This window comes from Molothrus aeneus, unplaced genomic scaffold (genome assembly GCF_037042795.1).
Source record: "Molothrus aeneus isolate 106 unplaced genomic scaffold, BPBGC_Maene_1.0 scaffold_35, whole genome shotgun sequence".
NCBI lineage: Eukaryota > Metazoa > Chordata > Aves > Passeriformes > Icteridae > Molothrus > Molothrus aeneus.
Genome location: NW_027099016.1, coordinates 453,713 through 476,816, shown reverse-complemented (window position 1 = coordinate 476,816; position 23,104 = coordinate 453,713). Strand labels below are relative to the sequence as shown.

The following is a 23,104-nucleotide window of genomic DNA, read 5'->3' as shown; positions in this document are numbered from 1 at the left end:
TTCTTGCGAAAAAACAAAAATGCAGCATGGGAGACTCCTCACTCACTTGGCAGGTCTGGGATCAGCAGCCTGCCTCTCAGCCACACACACACATTTCCCCCCCTTATCTGTCCCCGTTCAAGCAAGTACTTACCTATCCTTTGTCCTTAATCTTTGTTCTTCATGTACATTTTCATTTTAGTGCCCAATTACTGCGGTTTTAGGAATCCTTTCCCTTTTGTTTGTTTTATTGCCTCCTTTTGTCCAGATAGTAAGCTGCGTCTGTCAGTCACATTAGAGGAACACAGAGTGAGGCTGCCAAATAGGGCAGGGCGCGCCTTCCTCACCCTGACTTCCCTAAGGCACCGGCAGCGAGGTATTATAACCATCCTCTGTTACCATAATTGTGAAAAATGCCAATCACTTGTTTTTAAAATTTTTAGAGTTTAATAGTAATAAAATTGTTGTGACTGTGTTCACACGGGTCTTAGGATGAGGGAAGAGACGATGATCTGACTCCATGTTTCAGAAGGCTTGATTTATTAATTTATGACATATATTAAAACTATACTAAAAGAATAAAAGAAAGGATTTCATCAGAAGGCTAGCTAAGAATAGAAAAAGAAAGAATGATAACAAAGGCTTGTGGCTCTGACAGAAAGTCTGAGCCAGCTGACTGTGATTGGCCATTAGTTAGAAACAACTAACATAGGCCAATCAAAGACCCACCTGTTGCATTCCACAGCAGCAGATAACCATTGTTTACATTTTGTTCCTGAGGCCTCTCAGCTTCTCAGGAGGAAAAATCCTAAGGAAAGGATTTTTCATAAAAGACGTCTGTGACAAATTGTTATATAAATAGTATGTGCGAGTACCCACTTCCTCTCCTTAAAAATTATCCCACATACATAGTCTCTATTTTAACTACAAAAACTACATTTTAACCACAAAACTACATTCACCATACTATCAAAATATTAATAATAATTAACACAACATAACATTCTAACATAACACATATAGTATTCAGTTTAATATTTGTGAAAAGCCAATACATATAATATGTATTTTTCACACCTATGATGCGAAAGGAACTGTCAGTGAAAAGAGCGTTAGCATGTTTCCTCTGCTGGTAGATGGTTGTATGGTGGAGCTTCTTCAGCACATGTCACTGGTTCTTGTTCCTCTTCATCAATGAGACCAAAGTTCTCACCTTTCAGCCAGTTTGTAATTATCTCCAAAATCCCACGGCGATTCGGGTTTCCAGTATGGGTGTGCTGTGTGATGAGAGCAATCCATTTACTCCATGTAGCACTGGTGGCATGGCGGGTAGAGGGAACCTTTCCTTTTAACCTTTCCACCCCAGGACTGGTAGTCTGGGTGCCAGGAGAAGTTGTGCTTCCATGTCAATCACTTCTGAGGTGGCTTGGACTCCTTCATAGACAGCCAAGATTTCTTTCTCTGTGGGAGTGTAGTTGGCTTCAGACCCTCTGTAGCTTTGACTCCAAAATCCCAGTGGTCAGCCTCGAGTCTCCCCAGGCATCTTCTGCCAAAGGCTCCAGGAGAAACCATCGCTCCCAGATGCAGAGCAGAGCACGTTCTGCACCTCTGGTCCTGTCCTGACTGGGCCAAGGGCTACTGCATGAGTGATCTTCTGCTTGATCTGTGCAAAGGCTTGTTGTTGCTCAAGGCCCCAGGGGAAATCGTTCTTCTTGCGGGTGACCAGGTAGAGAGGGCTCACAGTCTGACTGTACTCGGGAATGTGCATTCTCCAAAAGCCTACAGCACCTAGGAAAGCTTGTGTTTCCTTCTTGCTGGTTGGTGAAGACATTGCTGTGATCTTGTTGATGACCTCAGTGGGAATCTGACGCCATCCATCTTGCCACTTTACTCCTAGGAACTGGATCTCTCGGGCAGATCCCTTGACTTTGCTTTTCTTGGTGGCAAAACTGGCTTCCAGCAGAATCTGGATGATCCTCTCTCCTTTCTCAAATACTTCCATTGCCATGTTCCCACACACAATGATGTCACCAATATACTGCAGGTGTTCTGCAGCTTTACCCTTTTCCAGTGCACTCTGGATCAGTCTATAGCAGATGATGGGGCTGTGCTTCCACCCCTGGGGCAGTCGGTTCCAGGTGTGCCACACACCCCTCCAGGTGAAAGCAAACTGAGGCCTGCATTCTGCTGCCAGAGGAATGGAGAAAAGCACCTTAGCAATGTCAATGGTGGCGTACCCCTTTGCTGCCTTGGACTCCAGCTCGTACTGGAGTTCCAGCATGTCTGTCTGATTTGCGGAAGCAAACAAACTCCACAACTTTTGTGAAAGTTGTAAAGCCGGTGTGTTTATTACAGCACTGGATGCATGTGGGAATCGTTCTCCTAAAATGACATGTGTACCTCTGGGAACTCCAGATCCTTTTTTATCTCACTCTCAAATACACATGCATGCAATTTCACAATAGGTTCATGTCGCAGACATCTTTGATGAAAAATCCTTTCTTAGGATTTTTCCTTGTGAGAAGCTGCAGTTTCAGTAACCAAAGTAAACAATGGTTATCTGCTGCTGTGGAATGCAACAGGTAGACCCATGATTGGTCTCCTGTGGGTGTTTGGATTTCTTGACCACTCATGGCAGAGCTGGCTCTTGCTCTGTCTGAGACACAGATCTTTGTTATTCATTCTTTTCTATTCTTAGCTTAGCTAGCTTCTCAAGAAACCTTTCCTTTCTGTTGCTTTTTAGTATAGTCTTAATGTAACATATATCATAAAATAATAAATCAAGCCTTCTGATCATGGAGTCAACATTCTCGTCTCTTCTTCATCCTGAAAACCCTTGTGACCACAGTCACAATGGGTGATCCTCGACTGAGGAGGACAATCATCACTTGGTGAGACCACCAGAGGAGCATTGCTGCACTGGGTAAACCCTGAATGTGTGGCATTGATGGTAGCTTCACAAGTGACCACAGAAGTGGATTCTAGCCAGGAGCTGAAGAACTGAAGATCCAAATTTGGACAGAGTTCACAGCAAGGCTGACCACAAAGAGAACCTTCTGAAAAGCCTCCAGGAAGATGTTCGGAAAGCTCAGCAGAACCATGCAGATAGCCAGAGAGTCCTGGACACTGTCACAAGGTACTGTTGGTTTTTCCCCTCCTAAAGATGAGGCCATTCGCAGTTTGTGGCTGCTCATCTGGAGGACTCCTCCCCTAGAGGATGAGGTTCCATTCTCCCCCTCAGAGGAGAAACTTATTGCCCTCTGGCAAAAATGGGGTGAAGAGGACAGAATTCTCCTGTTGGAGGCACATCTCTATGAGTTTTTTCGATGGGCAAAGCTCTTTGGGTTTTTTACGAATGTGCTATATGCCCTCGATATGTTCGTCTGGGAGTGTATGGGCTCCATTATCCAATTCTTTTTATACCGTGGGTTCGGATGCCCCTCGATTTATCCAACCTTTTTGAAGCTCTTTCTAGTCTTGAAACGGAGAGCAGCTGTTTTTCCCTGGATTGCTAACTGCAAGGGGAAAGCTCCGTTCCCCCCAATTCCGAGGGAAGACCCTTTGGAGAGGGACGCTCTGCTGCTTTCCAGCCCCCCTGAACCACAGTGGGGGGGCGAAGTTTCGCCCGCAGCCGAAGTTTTTTTTACCGCGTCTTCGGAGCATGCTCAGACGGAGCCGTTTGTTCCCCCCTCCCGTTGCTCTCAGGGGGGATGGGAGTGGGCGATGCCACCCCAGCCAGCGCCGCGAGCGCCGCCCCAGCCCACCCCGCGGGTGCGGGCGCTTCCCGCGCGGCCCCTCCCGCCGCTGTCCCTCCAGCAGAGCCTGTGGGCGCTCCGGCCGCGGTTCCGCCGGCTTCCCTGCCTGCATCTGAGGCCTCAGAGACACCGCTTCCCGCGGCTGCGCCGATGTTGCTGGGCAACAGCGATCCACCGCTCCCCCTGACCGTCCCGCCGCCTTCTGTGACTGCGCCTCTGCGGCTGATGTCCGGCGCAGAAGAAGCTGCCGACCCCGTGCCGCCCCCGCCGCCTCCCCAGGCGGCCCCGCTGCCCGCGCCTGTGGGGACTCCGTCCTCCATGTCTGCGTTAGAGGCTGCCCTGGAGCCGGCGGCAGCTGCAGCGGCGCCTCCTGCATCCAGCGTGACTTCTTCCCCGAGTTTTTCGGGTTGTCCCGGGGCTGCCTCTACGGGGGGAGCTGGGACAGGGGAAGAGGGCGTCAGCCTGTCCTTCCGTGGAGGAGGCATGGCCCGACAGCTGGCTGTGGGCGCAGCCCGGCTGCCTGTTTTCAAGATCAGCATTTTTGGCGGGTTGGGGGCGTTTGGTCCGGGGTTTCCCCCTGGGGGATGTGAATCTCTCTGCCGCCCCTCGCGCGCCCCAGTGGCGAGGGGGAGCTGGGTCCCGAAAGTTCTGCCCCTGGTCCCCAGCCCAGAGGGGGTGGAGGTGGTGCCATGAGGCAGATGGGAGGAACACCTGGTGCATTTGCATTGCAGAGGCAGAGGGCACAGCAGGAAGCGAGCATCGCTTGTCTGCTGTGGGGAAAGGACATCCCCAGACCCGAGACGAAGTTTCTTGGGACAGTTTCTGTCTTCCCATTGCCGGCATGCCTCGGTGATTTTGGGGAAAGGAAGCGTTTGGTCACCCCTTCTGCCATTGTACTGGCAGCAGGGTGCGGGTCTGTGCCAATGCAGAGCCTGCCTCGGGGGCTGGGCCTGGGCTGTCTGGCTTGGTTGCTTGGGCCGGGGCCACCTCCCGGCCTCCTGTTGGGTTTGGGGGCTTTGCTTCCCCCTTCTGGTCCAGGGCCACCTTTCTGTGGGCCAGGTCTGGGGTTCCTGATCCTTCCACATGGGCCAGGGCCCCCAAGGGCCTCTCTCTTGCTCCTCTCTCTTGCTCCTCTGCTGCTGCTGCTCTTTCTGACCAAAAAAAAAAAAAAAAAAAAAAAGAAAAAAAATTAAATTGAATAAAAAAGGGTGAAAGAGCTGGCAGCAGCAGCTCAGAGGCATTGAGGAGCCAGGAATTGGCTTCAGCCCAAGTTGTTCAATAAAGGGCTGTGGCAAGACATTTCAGAAATTTTCTCAAAATTCTTTGAAGACTGTCAATGTACTTTTGATAACTATTGATGGACTTTTTCTGTAGCAAGCCTGTTTCAGGACCAAAAGAAACTTTCAGATATGGCAAAGAGGAACATCTTCAAGCCATGGACTTTTCCTGAAACTCAGCTGCTTGGACTTGAATTTTCTTTGCATTGTTTTTGCATTTTCTTATATTATAGAATTGTTTTAGTAATATGATAGAATTTTATGTTCTACAGGTGAAGAAATTCCCAGTGCATTCCACAGGAGCACTTGAGTGGAGTTTGATTTGCAACAGATAACCTGTCAAGTGTTTGTCTTTTCTTTGGCGTGAGTACAGCAGAGAAAATTACAAACACTTTTTCCTTTTAATTTAACTAAATAAAAAAAGGTGACATGTCGCAGACATCTTTGATGAAAAATCCTTTCTTAGGATTTTTCCTTGTGAGAAGCTGCAGTTTCAGTAACCAAAGTAAACAATGGTTATCTGCTGCTGTGGAATGCAACAGGTGATTGGTCTCCTGTGGGTGTTTGGATTTCTTGACCACTCATGGCAGAGCTGGCTCTTGCTCTGTCTGAGACACAGATCTTTGTTATTCATTCTTTTCTATTCTTAGCTTAGCTAGCTTCTCAAGAAACCTTTCCTTTCTGTTGCTTTTTAGTATAGTCTTAATGTAACATATATCATAAAATAATAAATCAAGCCTTCTGATCATGGAGTCAACATTCTCGTCTCTTCTTCATCCTGAAAACCCTTGTGACCACAGTCACAGGTTCATACATATTAATTCTATTGATTTTGCGTGACATTTGCCACTATTTTTTCTTTATCAGAAAGAATTCCTGGGTCATCCTGCCCTTTTTCCCCGTAGCAGCCTCTCCATGTTTCAGAGTTCAAGGGACCCCCCCTTATGTCTTGTCCTTCAGCTGAAGCAGTTTCTCTGAGTATAGGCTCTTTGCGAGAATAGGCAGTCAGACTAAACAGCTATGTTTGCAAGCTACAGTCTTAATTCAAAGATGTACATTTCACCTAAATCAAAATGGATTTCTACTCTGGAAAATTTCCACTCTGTCTCATTCCCCCCTTTCCTAAAAGGAAGAAGTAAATTCTTTTATTTAATGCAAATCCCTACGACAATTAGCGTGCCTTAATGCTTTACCCTGTACATTTGATAAGGACATTTCTCAAGCATACACAATCTTTACCAGTATATACAAGCCTGGTTTTCTGGTTGAATCTCAAAGTGGCAAAAACTTGGTTCAGTGTCAAGACACACATCTTGAGCATTAATAGTATTGCTTCCTAGTTGTTCCCTAGTAATACAAGATTCTAAGTTTACTGTTTGCCACCTTTCATTCACCTTTCATGCCCACACCCTATGTTCTGAAGGGTAGAGAACCATTTTCCATTATTTAATCCTAGTGCAATGATGGGGTGGATAACGTAAACAGTGGCATTACATATGGTAAGCACAAAGGCAGTGGCCACATTAGAAGCAGGATCATAGGTGAAATTTACCATAGACCACCAGGACTGAAACTTCCTTTCAGAATCAATCACATTATCCCAGACAATCTTCTGAATTTCAGCTGGAAAATCACCTTCACCCCCTTCCCATATGAGCAGAGCTGCTGTTGCCTGCATCCATAACTGTGCTTGTATACAACTGAAAGCTAAAGATACATTATCTTGAACCATACTAAGCACTTCTACTATTAGCTTGTGGTCTTGGTCCCCGGCCTTTTCCCACTTTGGCAGTACTTTTGACTTTTGAAATCTGCCACTGGCTATTTCCTAATGCCAATAGAGATGACTGTAAAGGCTGCTTCAATTTTGCTAGGCCACCTGCTGCAGTGGCCAGCTTTCTCATAGATCCAGTATACTGATTAAAACCTGGCACCAAGGTCATTCAGCATTGTCTTGGACAGAGGTACTCCAAGACTTCAATTACAATTATATACAAAACTATTCTATAAATAAAATTACAAACTACACCCCCCCCCCCCAGTGCAATACACTCATTTTGCCCAAGTAAATTTCAGTCTCAGTTCATTGTCTCTTGGTGTCAATTTCCAAGGGGCTCCTGAGGCCTGCTTCATTCGAGTGTGGTGGATCTGGGCATTCTGCTTCTTAATCTTGATTGCAGTGAAGATGGTGAGAAGCACCTGGAATGGTCCTTCCCACTGTGGTTTCAAAGTGTTTTCTGTAAGAGACTTAACGTATACATAATCCCCAGGCTGTATGTTGTGTACTGGTCCATCTAGCTCCCTGCTCTGAGTTCCAGCCACATGTTTTTCATTTACTCTGAGCTGTTTAGTTAAAGCCACCATGTAGGTGGCCAATGCTACCTCCCCAATGTGGGTGGACATTTCCTTTTGTGTTCCATAAAGTATTTCAAAGGGACTCAGCCTTTCTTTAGCTCTAGGTTTAGTCTGAATTCGCAACAGTGCCAGTGGAAGAGCTTGGGGCCAAGACAGACTAACTTCCTGTCCCAGTCTTAAAATTTGCTGCTTTATCAGATGATTCATTTTCTTGGCTGCTCAATTGGGGCAGTATGGAGTGTGAAGTTCCCAATCTATGCCCAGGTGGCTACTCATCTGTTGCACTATTCTGGAAATGAAATGTGATCCTCTATCCAAGGATATTGTGGCTGGAACTCTGAAGTGTGGTATTATTTCTTGTAATAATACCCTGGTCACCTCTCAAGCCTTGACAGTTCTGGTGGGGAACCCTTCTGGCCATCCTGGAAATGTATCTGTCAATACCAATAAATACCAGTACCCCCCTTTCCTTGGGAGTTCTGAAAAGTCAATTTGCCACTGCTGTCCAGGCCCTCTCTGCAGGTAGTGACTGCATATCCAGCGTGTCGCTTTCCACTGGCAACGTGGCTACTCCCATCAGTGAACCAGGTCTCTGCACCATCCAAAGGAGTGTCCTTCAAGTCTGGGCATCTGGAGTAAGTAGCTTCAATGGTCTCCAGGCAATCAATCGTGGTGTACTGCTTCTCCTTGATCCCACTGAGAAAAGAAGCTGGGTTCACAAGGTTAGTGACTACAGAGTCCTTTGCCCAGCATTGACCTCATACCCCAGGTAGATTACTTTCTGTTTCACTACCTGTGCCTTTTTTTTTTGATACTCTGTACCCTTGGAGCCCCAGGAAATTCAAAAGGCTCACTGTCCAGGCCACACATGCTTCCCTCATCTGAGTGGCTATCAGGAGATCATCCACGTACTGCAATAGCCTTCCTTCTTCTTGTGGAGCTTCCCAGGACTCTAGGTCTTTTGTAAGTTGTTCTCCAGAGTAAGGGAATTTTGAAGCCTTGAAGGCCTTGAGGCAACACAATCTATGTGAGCTGGGTTTTGCGCCTGCTTTTAGGGTTTTCTCATTTGAATGCAAAAATTTTCTGGTTGGCTTAATGGATAGGGAGGCTAAAGAAGGCATCTTTCAGATCTAAAACAGCAAACTAGGTTAGCTCAGGTGCCAAACATGTTAGTAGGGTGTATGGGTTTGCCACAAGGTGTACTGCCTGACCCTAGCTGGTTGTTTTCCTTAACTTGCACAGAAGGTGCATTCTCTGCCCTCCCTGCTATGTTAGAGGCCCATACCCCAGGAAACACTGGATCCATTATTTTCTTGTTAATTTCATCCTTATTTTCAATTTCAGTTTCACTAATTGTTAAAATTAAGCTCAGTGTATCTACATCTTCTTGATCCTTTACCCCTAAAATAATCTCCCCATCTTTAAATGCGATCTTTGCTTCCAGCTGCTCCAACAAGTCCCTACTCAACAGGGCCTTTGAAGAGTTGGGCAAATACAAAAAACTAAGAATATTTTGATGGTTTGCAAAATATGATTTTTCAGATTGGCCAGTTGCCCCCTTACCATAACATAATCATCTGTTATAGGCATCAAGGCTTTATTTAACACTGAGTTTGCTGCCCCCGTGTCTACTAAAATGTCCATCTTAGTTCCCATCTTTCTACCCCATCCCATCTCTTTGCCTTAATTCAAAGTCTTGGGGTATAAAATAGGCTGAGCGCACTCAGCTTTAATTATTTCTGCTAGGTTTCTTACATTACTTGAAACTCTCTTTTCTAATAATTCAAACACCCTGTTACTTTGCTTCTCGTGACCGGTTGCTACTAAATTCCTTAGAGCTCTCTGAGTAGCCTTTGTTTCCTTAGAATAACATAAATTATAGAGTGCCTGTCTTGGTCTCTTCCACTCAAACTCTGCTTTACAAAATCTCATTCTTTTCCAGTTCTCTTCCCGCACAATCTAATTCAAGCATTGTTTCTACTGACACTCACTTGGCTGGCTTGCAAAAAGCTGTGCCTATTACAGCAAAAACTCTGATAAGCCCAAAAACACAGACACAGACACACACCCCCCACATCTCAAATTCACAAGAGTCAGGGCTTAGGTTGCTGTGGGAGGGGAATTCCTGGAATTCCTTTAATTTGTTTTACCACAGTTAAATATAAATCACCATACTGCAGTTTTTCCATGTAAAATGCTACACTTTTTGCAAACAAAATCCTAAAATCTTCACAAGCCTACAATACCAAGAATCAAATTACCACAATGTGGGGGAAGAACCACACAAACTCACTGGGAAAGGGGTATCTCTTAGAAGTGCCCACTTTTCTTGACACAACCCAACATACAACACTTCAGCATCTACCCACATCAGCTTATCAGCTTCTTCTGGTCCTCACACACTCTGGACACAATCAAAATAACAGCCCACAGTAAAATTCCAGGGACCAAGTCCAAACTACTGCGGCAGAGGAATCCCCTGAGTTCATCTAGCCACAGTTAAAATGTGCACAATCTACACAAATCACACATCACCACCTTTAAACACAATAAATGAATGTCCTCACCCACGTTTTCTCCACTTGTTCCACTACTCCGTGGGGTGTTCCCTGCCCCCACAGCCTGCCCCAGCCGGTGCTCCGGGCCTCACCTGGACGCTTCAGACAGGGGTAGAACTGCCCCTGCACGCTGTGGGTACACTCGCTTGCTCGCTCAGTCTCTTTTATACACCACGCACTCACACGATTACAAACACACTAACATTAACCACACACTGCATTAACCATACAATGTCCAGACACCACAAGCACACAAAGTTCAGGTTCACTCAGCTCACCCCAGAGTCGCTAGCGGCCGCTCTATTGAACAATGAGCTCGTTCCCAGTCACGCTATCAATCGGGAACCTCTGCCGCCAACCATGCTCCTGGTCGATGTCTGCCTGCAAGCACAGGGACGAGGCTGTGCACTCAGACATCTCTGAGTGACTTATCAGCAGCCCTGTCTCCCCCGGGCCCTTTGACAGACATACCGTGTATCCACACACCAGCAGATCGTTGTCTGTATCTCCAGGAGGCAAGCCGAGATGGAGCAGAGCTCCTCCAGGAAAATCCCAGGGTGCACCCAGGAGTCCGTCCTCCCTTCCGCCCCTGAGAGGACAGACAATCTCCTGGCTGGCTCGCCAAAATGATTAGTGGAAAAAAAAGAGATACTCCACAACTTTGTAGAAAGTCATTAAGCCAGTATGTTTATTACAGTGCTAGGTGCATGTGAAAATCGCTGTTCTCCCTAAAGGACATGCGCACTCCTGAGAATTCCCCCTTGCTTATACACATGCATATAGTGTCATTCATATTCATTTTACTGATTTCACATTGCAAGTTGCAATTAGTTTTTATCAGTCCTTGCGCTTTGCGCAGAGAGCTCTCTGGTCAGCCTCAGCCTTTGCCCCCGACAAAGACACCTCTGCTTATCTCAGGAGTTTGAATTCCTTCTCTTGGTCGAGGCCATTCTGCGAGCACAAGATTTTTTCTTTGTTTTTTTTTTTCTCTTTTGCGAGAACAGGGAGTCTTAAGCACAGATAAACAAGTTACAGGCTCAGAACAGCACATTTCACCTAAATCCAAAAATGTATTTCTATCCTGTTAAATTTCTACTTTGTCTCACCCATCCAAGGAATGATGTGCTCTGACTCCATGATTTCAAATGCTGAACAGATGCTTTATTCTATACTATATTATACTACATTAGACTATTGCTATACTAAATCTATACTAAATTACATACTAAAGAAAAACCTCTGACCCTTTACAGACAGTCACGACCCAGCTTTGACCTAATTGGTCAATCAGTCCAAACAACCATCACCAGTGTCCAATTAACAAATCACTCTTGGTAAACAATCTCCATAACACATTCCACATGTGCCAAACAACAGGAGCAACAAGTGAGATAAGAATTGTTTTCTTCCTCTCTGAGCTTTCTCAGCCTTTCCACAGCTTCCCAGGAAAAATCCTGTGAGAAAGAATTATGTCTCTATTCAAAGAAATATGAATACCACAGGGATTTGTTCTCCCTGGTCTCCATATGCAGCTCAGTGCCTGCAGTAAGAAAAGAAAAGGAGAGGAAGGAATGAGGAAGGAAGAAGGACAGAATGAGAAGGGGAAGGAGCTGTGGACAAGGACAGGATGGGATTTGCCTCCATGCTAGAGGGAAGGGAAAGGGATCCCACCAGTTCATCCCTGGCAGGATGGTGTCAGCAGTGGGATTGTCCTGCAGCCAAGGGCAATGCTGGGCTGAGACATGGAGAAGAGGAGAGGGGGAAAGGGGCAGTGACTTCCTCCTCACCAGCCTCAGTCTCTTATGCCATCTTCCTTTTCCTTGCAGCCTCCTCCAGCTCCATCCAGACAAAGATTGGGATTGACAAATCCTGGCTTGGGGGAAAAACAACAGGTGAGGCCCTTGGTCCTGCTTCCCAAGTCCAGCTCCAGAAGTAACCGCCCTGTTCACAGTTGGATGGGCCCAGACCCTGCTCATCTCCAGCCTCCCCCACCCCTCCAGGCTGACAGGATCCCTCAACTCCAGGATTGGTCTTTGCTGCTCTCCCCACTCTGATGCCAATCAGAGTCCCAACACCAATGTCCCCCCCAGCTGGTACCACTGCCCCAGCCAGTACAGACAGTTTGCCACAGGAACCCTCCACAATTCTCCAAAGAGACATCTGCATCTCAACTTCGGAGCCCTGCAAGATCCAAACATCCCCTCCTCTAAAAACAAAAAACCACCCCAATGGATTTGGGGCAAGCTCCCCCTCCCTGCTCACCTGAGGGATCTGGGGGGATAGATGCTGTCATGGCCAGGGGAGCTGCAGACTCAGCGGGCAGGTGGGGAAATGGGTGTGGTTCTGCTGGGGCTCCTCCTGTTCCTCCTCCTGTTCCTCCTCCTCCTCTCCCACCTCTTCCTATTGCTCCTCCTTCCAGATCCACTCCAAATCCCACCTCTCCCCATGGCTGCAGCACCAGTGGCATTTGGGTGGAGGGAACCCCCCATGAGCCCCCCAGGGATGGGCAGGGGGCTTGGGGACCCACTCAGTGTGGATCCTTTTCCCCCCAGAGTCCCAGGGAATCACTCCAGGAATTGAATGATGGGGACACAATGGGATCCCCATGAAATTGCTCTTTTTCTGTTCCATCCCTACCTTTCCCTCTCCATACCCATCATTCCCCCAACCCAAAGACCCACCCTCAATTTGTGGGTGCCAGCCCTCCCGTGCTCTGAATCCTCTTTTCCCCTGCTCTTCCACCCCTTCCCTATTGTGCCTCCAGCCCCAACCCTCACCCCTGTGCTTGGTTTTGGGGGCTCCAGGCCCCTCTGGCTCAGTCTGGGGGGTCACATCCCCCCTTTCCCTCAATTCTGGCAGCTCTTGGCTGCTTTTTCCTGGGAGGAATCCCTCAGTTTTGGGACTTTTGGGGTTTAGCTTAAAAGTGTGACAGCTCTGTCTGGCTTTCCCTTCCCTGCTGTGGCCTCTCAAGTGCCTCTGACACCCTGGGGGTGCTGGGATTTTCTTCCTGGGGACGAGGATGTTCATTCCCTTCCAGGAGCCCAATGCCCGGCTGGGGCTCCAGTTCAGGGGGTCCTTGAGCAGCTGCCCCAGAACCTCCCCCAGGGTCTCCCAGCACAGCCAGAGCCACTTGGCCTGGGGTCCCCAAAGGCCTCAGCAAGCCCCAAATCCCTCCCAGGAACCCTCAACTCCCTCAAACCCAGCATCCCCCACATCCCCTGCAAGTTCCCCCCATGGCACCAGCCATGGCCATGTCCCCACATGTCACTGGCCATGTCCCACCATGTCCTCACCCACGGCTGTCTCCCCACCATGTTTCCATCCCTGTCATTGTCCCCCACATCTCCATCCATGCCTGTGTCCCCCTGTGTCCCCACAAATGGCCCCATCCCTCTTCATATCCATGTGTCCCCATGTCACTCTCCATGTATCCATGTGTCCTACCATGACCACACCCACATCTTAGTTCAATGTCTATTTTTACCTCAATATTGGGTATTTTAAAGGGATAAAGAGAAATGGAAACAAAATCAAGGCAAAAGAAAAGGTTTTCCTTGTCCATACCAGCTGAGGATCCACTGCTTAGGTAGAAGGAAAGAACATTTTTGATGGAATTTCTATCCCACTGTCTCTAAAATCTTGGTCTTTTGCCCAGTTTTTCACCATTTGGCTGCAGAAGACACTCTTGGGCAATAGGAAATCAAAATCATGGAATCCCTGAAGTTGGAAAAGACCTTGTCCTGGTTCAGGGCAAATCTGGGAGAGAACCTCCAAAGGAGTTTCTCTAGAAAGCATATTCAATCAGCCTCTCCCCCAGCTGGTTCAGGAAAAATAAAATACCTCCTTGGAGAAAAGTGGAAAAAACTGTTTATTACACAATAAAACCTAAACAATATTAAACAATAAAACCTCTTGCTGCTCTAAAAGAGAGACAAACTCACCAAGTCCCTCTGTGGGCTGTAGCTCAGCTCACTCAGTCCCTTATCAGTCCCTCTGGTGCTGGAAATGCCGCGGCCCAGGCCCGGCCCGGTGGGGCACAGGTGTGAGCTGCCCGTGCTCTTCTGGTGTTCAGGCCACAGCAGGTTTAAACAGGTCCAAAGAAAAGGGGAAAAACTCCACAGTTCAGGGAACTTGTTTGGTTCAGCTAGCTAAAACTAACTAAAAGCAAAGGAGAGCTCTGTCCCGCTGTCTGTCCATCCGCAGACAACACAGTCCCAGAGCAGGAATGTGGAAGAGCGAGTGCAGTTTCTGAAAACAAACTCCGCACTTCTTCTCTCCCCCTTCACTCTCAGGACAAGTCTTGAAGGTACAAAACTTATTATTCAGCATAAACAGAACAGATGACTGGGGATACAAGCATCATATAGTCAACCCAGAATATACTTCCAAGACCATTCAGTACTCCCTGATGTCAGCAGGGTTGAATGCAAAAGATTTTATGGGGTTGAAAGTCAACAAATCTGCTCTTCCCAAGGAATTCCCATTGTTGGCCTGCGTCCCGATGGAGGTTCCTGCTGCTGGGTTTATCTAGGTACTCTCAGGGAACCAGAAAGATATGGAGCCTCCCAGCCAGATGCCTTTCAACTTTCATCACCAGGACCACGGATCATCAGGGCTCTCCCCAACGGGGGTCACTGGGGATCATCCCACGTGGATCCTCTCATGGAGGATGGAGCTGGAGCAGCGCACAAAGCTCTTCCCACATTTGGGGCACTCACAAGGGCTTCCCTTAATGGCGCCTCCACTAATCTCAGGTCAAGACTGAGCTCTGTGAGAAGCTCTTCCCACACTCAGGACACTCGTAGGGCCTCTCCCCAGTGTGGATGCGCTGGTGGATGATGAGTTTGGAGTTTTGTTTGAAGCCCTTCCCACAGTCGGGGCAGCGGAAGGGCCTCTCCTCAGTGTGACTCCGCTCATGTTTGAGAAGATCAGAGCTCCTGTGAAACCTCTTCCCACATTGGGGACACTTGTAGGGCTTCTCCCCAGTGTGGGTGCGCTGGTGGTTTCTCAGGTCAAAGTGCCACCCATAGCTCTTCCCACATTCCAAGCAGGTGTAGGGCCATTCCCCCGTGTGGATGACCTGGTGCCGAATCAATGCCGAGCTTCCTCTGAAGCTCCTCCCACATTCCCCACACTTGTAGGGCTTTTCCCCAGTGTGGATCTTCTGGTGTTCCGTCAGCTGGCACTTGATGCTGAAGCTCTTCCCACACTCCCCACACTCATAGGGTTTTTCCCCAGTGTGGATCCTCTCATGTTTCCTCAGGCCAGAGCTCTGGCTGAAGCACTTCCCACAATCCACAAACTCACAGGGCTTTCCCCCAGTGTGGATCCTCTGGTGTTGCATCAGGCTCCCCTTCTGGCAGAAGCTCATCCCACATTCCCCACACTCATAAGGCCGGTCTCCAGTGTGGATCATCTTGTGTTGCATCAGCTGGCCCCTCTGCCTGAAGCTCTTCCCACATTCCCCACACTCAAAGGGCTTTTCCCCAGTGTGGATCCTCTGGTGTTGGATCAGGATGGAGCTGTGGCTGAAGCTCTTCCCACACTCCTCACACTCAAAGGGCCTCTCCCCAGTGTGGATCACCTGATGCTGCCTCAGGCTGGAGCTCCAGCTAAAACGCTTCCCACATTCCTCACACTCATAGGGCTGCTCCCCAGTGGATCACCTGGTGCTGGATCAGGTGCAATCTCCGGCTGAACTTCTTCCCACATTCCAAGCACTTGTGGGGCTTCTCTCTGCCATGAGGCTTCTCCACCAGCTCCAAGCTCTGGCTGGATCTCCGGCCGCTTCCTGGCTCAGGGGGGCTCTTTCCTTCCCACAGCTCCCTGGGCTGGGTTTGCAGCCCCTCCTCGTGCGGAATCTCCAGGGCTTTTCCTCCTCCTCCATCCAGACATGTCCTAGGAATGAAAAATCCTGGTTTGGGGAAAAAAACAAGATGAGAGTGCCTTGGACTGGGAGTTCCTCCTTGCCCAAGTTCATCTCATTAAGTCATTGGGCATCTTGTGTCTCTAAGAACCTCCAAAACACCACGATTCAGCACAAAAGTCCTCCTAACATCAAGACACAGATCAAAAACTTTCCAAACATCAAGATTCAGCAAAAGCCCCCTCCAAATAAAAAGATTCAGCCCCCACAAAAAACAAAGCACCAACAATTAGCCCAAGAAAGCTCAGAAACACCAAGATTCACTCCCAGGAAAATCGTGGATCCCAATCCCCTGTCACCTGCTGCATTGGGGGGGGGGGGGGGCAACGCTCCTGGGGCTGGGATCAGAAGCTGCAGACACAGGGAGAGGTGGAACCTTGTGCTGCTTCCTCTTCCTGTTCCTGCATCCCCACTCTTCCTCACACTCCTCTTCCTCCTGCTATTCCTCCTTCTCCTGCACAATCCCACCTTCTCCTCCCACGTGCAGCGTTTCACCATTTTGTTCTTCAACCCTGCTTCTCCTTCCCTTCTCCTCCTGCCCCAGGCCCAGCACCCGCTGCCGGCTCCCTCTTGCCCCCAAACCCACAGCATCCCACAGCAGGGGCAGGGATGGAGCTGGGGCAGGTCGGGCTGGGGCAGCGCTGGGCTCTCGGCCGCTCCCACCCGCACTCAGTCCCCACTGCAGCCGCTCCCGCCAGGACAGCGCGGGGGGGCCCGGCCTTGGCGCTGCCCCACTCCCACCTCCCCAAATTCCCCTCACATTTGGAGAACAGGGCATGGATAATGTTGGTGTGTTGGGAAGGGATTGGGTGAAGGGGAGTGTGCAGCAATATGGTTAAGGTAGGAAGCAGCAGGAGGAATCTATGTGGGAAGGAAAAGGGATGATGGAAAAAAGGGTAGAGGGTAGAAAAGGGAAAGCCAGGAAGGGGTCCTGTGCCAAAGGCATGATGATCCCAAAATATCTCTGAAGGGTCCCTTGGGAGAAGGTTGAGGTAGATTGCACACTCCCTCAGAGGTAATTAAGGGCATGGACAGCCAGGGGGGCAATAAGGGAAGTGGAGAAGGGATTTGGACAACAGGGGATGGATGGCATTGGTGTGCTGGGAAGAGACTGGGTGAAGGGGAGTGTGCAAGAATATGGTTAAGACAAGAGGCAGCAGCAGGAATCAATGAAAAAGTATAATAGAAAGGAGGAGGAAGAGAAAAATACTCAGAATTTAGATGTTTTTCAGCAGGGTCTTATCCTCAACATTTGCCGGCTGATCTTTTGCATCCCCGGTTTCCAGGAGAGGAAAACAAGGAGGTCAGGGTTTCAGGGGGTTTCTCTGTGGGGGGCAGCGGCAGCACCGGGCGCAGAGGTGCGGGACCGGGAGCACGGGCTGGGGGCCTGGGGGGAGCTGCGGGGCCGGGCCGGGGCTGTGGGGCAGCCGGGGCTCAGCGCCGGGCGCTGCCTGACCCCACCAGCCCCGGGCAGGGCCGGCAGTGGCCCCCGGCCCCCAGGAGGCTGCGGGACGCCCCGGCCGCTGCCCGGCCCCGTGGAGCTGCCGGCCCTGCCCGCCGGGGGGGCGCCTTTGGACACTGCGGCAGGACAGGGAGCGGCTTTGGGATACGGGCTGGGGAGGGCACCCTGAGCACAGGGACGAGGAGCAAGGAACACCTGGGAAATGTGCATTATACATGGAAGGATCGAGACATTGTTTGGGTCGCTGGAAAACAAATTATTTTGCAGAAAGCTCAGGAGCTGTCAAGAGGATGAGCACCCACAGGCACTGAGGGGGGCTGCAGGAGGGGCAGAAGAAGGCCCTGCAGCACTTGGGCACAAAGGCCCAGCAGGTGAATGCAAGAAGGGAGTAGCAAAAGGCCAAGCTGAAGGCAAAGGCCAGGGCAGAGTTCCTACAGCCCCTGAGGGATCAACCCCAGGGCCCAAGGGGGCCCCAGCACCCAGGGCACGGGCTCGGCCACAAGCACCCGGCAGAGGCATTGCCCTCCTCGGCAGGGGACAGCCCACCCAAACAGCCCCTGGCAAGGAATCAGGGCTCCAGCTGCAGGGCACAAGGACACTGCAAGCACAGACAGCAGCACCCTCAGGACCAGCAAGTCCACCCCTTGATGGACATGGATTGGCAGGGCTGTCACAGCTCCCATCACACCAGGGACCCTCCACACTGGAGCCCTTGAGAACATTCAGGGTGGGTTGGCATTGAGAGGAGGCCTCTCCTGATGGACACAGGGGCCTCTCAATGCACTCTGAATCTTAGACCTATGGGGGGAAAATGCTAGAAATATGTTTGATTAGTGAGGGGATAAGTGGAAAAGAGGAGTGATTTGATTCAACCTCTGTTAGCAAATTTTGGAGATGGATTTGAAATGCATGAATTTTTATTTGCTCCTAATTTTTATGATGATTTACTGGGAAGGGATTTGATTGCTAAACTGGGAACACAAATTATTTCATAAAAGGTGATATAGAGGCCAGTTCTGTTGTACCACTGAGTCAGACGTCTGGCAAGACCCATGCTGAAGTGAACCCTGAGGTGTGGGCAGCACCAGAGAAAAGGGGAAAATTAGATATGGAGCCTCTCCAAAGTACTCTGAAGCAACCAGGACAAGTGGTGTCTAAAAGCAACAGCCTGTTCCAGGGGAGGGAAGGAAGGGGAATCAGACAAAGCGCAGGTCACCACCCCATGCTCGGCTCAACCCAAGGAGCTGTGGGTGCTTGTAAGAGCCTGGCACTGAAATGCCCTGAGCAGGAAGGCTTCAATATCTTCTGCTGATTGAAGCCATGGCACCTAACAGGGGGCAAAAGCAATTCTGACTGCTTCAGCAAGCACTTCATCACTTATTAGATTATTTCTAAAACAAATGCAAGATTAGGGATTGTGGAAACAATAGACGCAGATAGAGGAACTCATTTTACAGGAAAGATCCTTTAGGGGGTTATGGCAGCTTTAAGAATACAATGGAACCTCCATAACCCCTGGCACCCCCTGAGCTCAGGTCAGTAGAAAGAATAAATAGGGAAAGAAAGAAACACCTATGGAAGCTGGTGACAGAAACCAAGATGCCATGGGCATGGCTTTTGCCATTGGCTATGGCAAGAAGAAGAGACAGACTCACAGCAGATATTCAATTACCTCCCCTGGAATTGATGTCTGGAATTCCTTACCCTGGTAATTCTCCACCTTGTGCAGGGTGGAGATAAGGGATGTACATTTAAGGCAGACCGTGGCCAGAATCCTGTCTCTTGTGAAATCTCTCCCACAGGAAGCTGGGCTGGCACAGAGCCTGCCCTGGGACTTTGCTGTTGCCAACACCCAGCCAGGACATCGGCTCCTGCCTAAGGAGTGCAAAGCAGCACCACTGGTGGCCAAGGGGCCCATGCCAAGTGTCCCTGAGGCCAGAAACAGCCGCCAGCACAGCTGAACACGGGGGGACCCCTCAGCCTGGCCTCAGGGGCTCTGAAGCCCCGGAGATTTGCACTTCCCGCCTGCAGCAGGACCATGGGAGCCGCCCCTGAGCCTGCCCTGAAGGCAACGCAGCAGCAGCCAGGGCTCCACAGCGGGCCAAGCCCCTGGGCCTGCCCACAGATCCTCTGCTCAAACCCTGGGAAATCCTGGCCACCCTCCTCTGGCACCTCCAGCCACTGCGGCCAAGCCTTGCTGCCACTGCTGCAGCTTCAGCGCTGGCTGGGCCTGCACTGCCACAGCTGCTGGGGAGCACCACGGCACAATTCCACTCTGGGGCTCACTCACACCCACACTCTGGGCTGCCTGGGATTGCATTGCTGCAAAATGTACCCATTTTGTTTCTTTTAAATCTTCTTTCGCTACTCAGGCTTGGTTTGTCTTTGGCTTGGGGAAAGGAATTTTAAAGGTTTTATTTAAAGGATGTTACACCACTCAACAGAGATGAGTTCAACATCTCCACAGACTGGGAATAGCCCAAAAGACACCCACAGAGATAACGACCAGCAACGAAACATCAACGCCCAGCAGCAAACAGCAACCAACAGCTACCCCAGACACTGCCCCCGGCACAGCTGGAGACACCTGGTCTGGAAAAGGCTGAGAAGGAAATCCAGGAGTGTGGACCTAATTAACTCCAAAGGGGAAGGAATCCGGATCTAATAGGAAACCAAATACTAAAAACTACACCACTTGGAAGCAATGAACATTAAACCAATGGATTTAGATTGGTTCAGACTACATAAAGTTTAGGAAAAAACTAATAAATCTCACGTGTCATGGAATGATCTTCTCTGCACACTCGGGCTATGTGTGGATGGAATGATGTGTGCTGCATATCTTTGCCAAAACCAAGTAATGCCTTGACTCTCTAACACTAAAGATATTGTTGGAGGGTTTTTGTTTTCCCCGCAGTTTCAGTGACAAGAATACAACAGGAGAATCGTTTTTCAAAATAATCCTACTTTATATGGTTAGGTAGGTTTGGGACAGAAGTGTGAGAATCAAGTTTTGTTATGGGTTTTTCAACGTTCACCTAGAACTACTTTAAAGGTGACCATTTAACTCAGAAACAGTTAATAGTTTGTTTAAATATTGTTTAAAAAACAAACAAAAAACATCCCCCTACCTAAAACCATAACAAAACAAAAAACCAACCAACCAAACAAATAAATAAAAAACAAACAAAACCAAAAACAACAACTAAAAAGGCAGGTTCTGTGGGGGGGCTACATAGCTGCTCCGGAAGAGAAGCTTTATTCCAGGCAGCCACGAGAGGAGCTTTAGAAATGCAAATTAACACTGCTGGGGCAAAGCCTGGACAATGTACCTGGGTATTCCTACCCGGGGCAGGAATTGGGCTGATTCCCTCTGCCCCTCAGCCCAAGCTCTGCCCGCTTGCACAGATGGAATTTGCACAGCTAAAAGCAGAGCCCATGGTGAGGATATCTGACCCTGCAACAGAAACGGGTGAAGCTGCAAAACGAAACAGCAAATGGAGAATGTTGTGGATGCAGCTCATTCAGCAGGTGAGCGAGGGGATGCAGGTGGCAACCAGGCCTCCTGATCCAGAAACGGCTACAGAAGGACAGGGAATGAGGGCACTGAGAATAATTCCAAAACCAAACAAGACTCAGTACGAAAAAAACCAGTCATTGAGTCAATCTGCGTGGAGATAGGGCCAGGGACTTGTAGAGAAGGAAGTAACGGGAAAAACCATCAGTTTCAGACAATAGAACAAACTGACACGGACTGCTGCTCAAAATTCCTCTAAATTCGTGAACTTCGAGGAAAAGAACAAAGACTTAACAGAGCCAGGAATATCGGCTGTTCTAAAAGAGTGGGAGTGCACATTAACGAGGACATGCAGTTGGCGGATCGGGAAGTCTGAACCGTCCAAGTACCGCAGCCAGTGGGCAAAGGGAGAGGGAGATGAGGCCGGGAAAATGAGGATAAAAAGGAGGCTGCGAACTACAATGGCAGAGAGCGCACGGCAAATGCGCCACGGCCTCTCCCTCTGCTCAGCAATAAAGTCACTTGTACAGGACTCCTCTGTCTACTCGGGGCACAGAAACCTCCGGCCACGTCAATTTCCCCGCACAGCCCCGGGCACGGGGCAGCCGCCTCTGTCCCAGCCACAGCAACCGGGCCGAGCCAGCGCTGCTCCGGCAGCGGCTCCTGCCGAGGCAGCGGCCGCAAGGAGACTGCGGGCAGCCGCTCCCGCAGCGCCCTCACGCCAGCGGCAACACGCGCCGGACACGGCACAACGAACCCGCCTGAGCCCCCTGCCGCCCCCGAGGCCCGCAGCGAGCCCCGAGCCCCCGCACAACCCAGCGCGGCTCCCACCTGCGCTGCGGCCGCCTCCCAGCTCCGCCTCCGCCGCCGCCGCCGCCGCCGCCGCCGCCGCCGCCGCCGCCGCCGCCGCCGCCGCCGCCGCCGCCGCCGCCTCACCGCGCTCCGGCCGCTGCCGCCGCTCTCGGGCCCGCACACACACCCCGGCAATGGCGCCGCTGCCGAGCCACGGCCGCCCTCAGGCCGCCACCGGGGCCCTGCCCCGCCCCGATCCCACCAATCAGCGCGCCAGAACTACGACTGACGGCACCGTCGCCCAATCGCAGCCAGGGGCGGGCTCTGCACACGGCACAGCCTCGCCCCGCGCTCTCAGGGGCCCCCGGGCTGCGTGAGGGCAGAGCCGGAGATGGGGAACAGCCATGGAACGGGCCCGGGCCCGGGCCCGAGCGGGATTGAGCTGAAAACACAAACAAACTTCTCCGCACCTCCCGCCACGGCTTTCCCGGCACTGCGGCTCCGGTGGCTCCGGCTCAGCGGGAAGCCAGAAGCCTCACTTCTCCTACCCCTAATTAGGAGCATCAGTGCATCGCTTTGATTTCCCTCAAATAGGGAAAACCGCCCCAAACCCCTGTGGATGAGTGGGCGAGGGGAGAGATTTCTGACAGAGAACTCCAAAAATTCAGAGCAGGATAATGAGGAGTAAGTGAAGAGCCTTAAATCCAGCCTTCCCCCACGGCTCCCTCCTTCCAGCTGCACCTCCTACCCCGGCAGTGCCGGAGACAGGGAAAGGGGCCGTGCTCACTTCATGCCCCGGGGCTTCTCCCTCTGCTCAGGGACAGGAGTCGTTCCCCTGCTGCACCCTGGGCTCTCTCCCACCGGAGACTTCTCCAGGAACTTCTCCAAGCTGAGTCCATCCCACGGGGCACAGCCCCCCTCCAAGTGCTGCAGCGTGGGTCACTGTGCCCCGGGGTCAGTCCTGCCAGGACAGGCTGCTCCAGCGGGGCCCCTCTGGTCACGGGGTCACAGCCTCCTCTCAGGCATCCCCGTGCTCCAGCGTGGCTGCTCCGGGGGCTGCAGGGGGATCTCTGCATCCCCATGGATCTGCAGGGGGATCTCTGCTACCCCATGGATCTGGAGGGGGATCTCTGCATCGGGCACCACCGTCTTTGGAGGCACCAGGAATAGCTTGAGTTCTGCCTGAAGCTCTTCTCACATTCCCCACACCCTTCCTGGCACAGGGAAGCTTTTGCCTCCTCACAGCTCCCCAGGCTGGGTTTGCAGCCCCTCCTCGTGTGCGGTCTCTGGGGCTTTTCCCCCCCGTTGGATTCCTGCCCTGTGGAGCCGTTCCAAATGGCCTCTTCCACGAGGTTCTGTGGCAGGGCTTTGTTCTCCCTGGTCTCTGTCCACAGCTCAGTGCCTGGGGGAGGAAGACAAGGAGAGGAAGAGACAGGGAGAAGGGAAAAGGCAGGAGGAGAGGAAGGAAGAAGGAACAAGGGAG

The 23,104-nt window shown here is 50.7% G+C and overlaps 2 protein-coding genes and 1 pseudogene across 2 annotated transcripts in view; 1 reads left to right on the top strand and 2 right to left on the bottom strand.

Annotated features, from left to right (window-relative positions):
- The window catches only part of LOC136570645 (zinc finger protein 135-like), a 174,440-nt gene that overhangs the window by 29,452 nt on the left and 121,884 nt on the right, over positions 1-23,104 (top strand). The window lies entirely within an intron of this gene.
- Positions 1-23,104, bottom strand: part of LOC136570621 (uncharacterized) — an 86,780-nt gene that overhangs the window by 51,985 nt on the left and 11,691 nt on the right. Inside the window, 2 exon segments of the mRNA XM_066571070.1 lie at positions 22,680-22,758; positions 22,833-22,976. Of these exon segments, the coding sequence (XP_066427167.1) occupies positions 22,680-22,758; positions 22,833-22,976 (223 nt within the window).
- Positions 13,775-22,413, bottom strand: LOC136570541 (zinc finger protein 135-like; annotated as a pseudogene).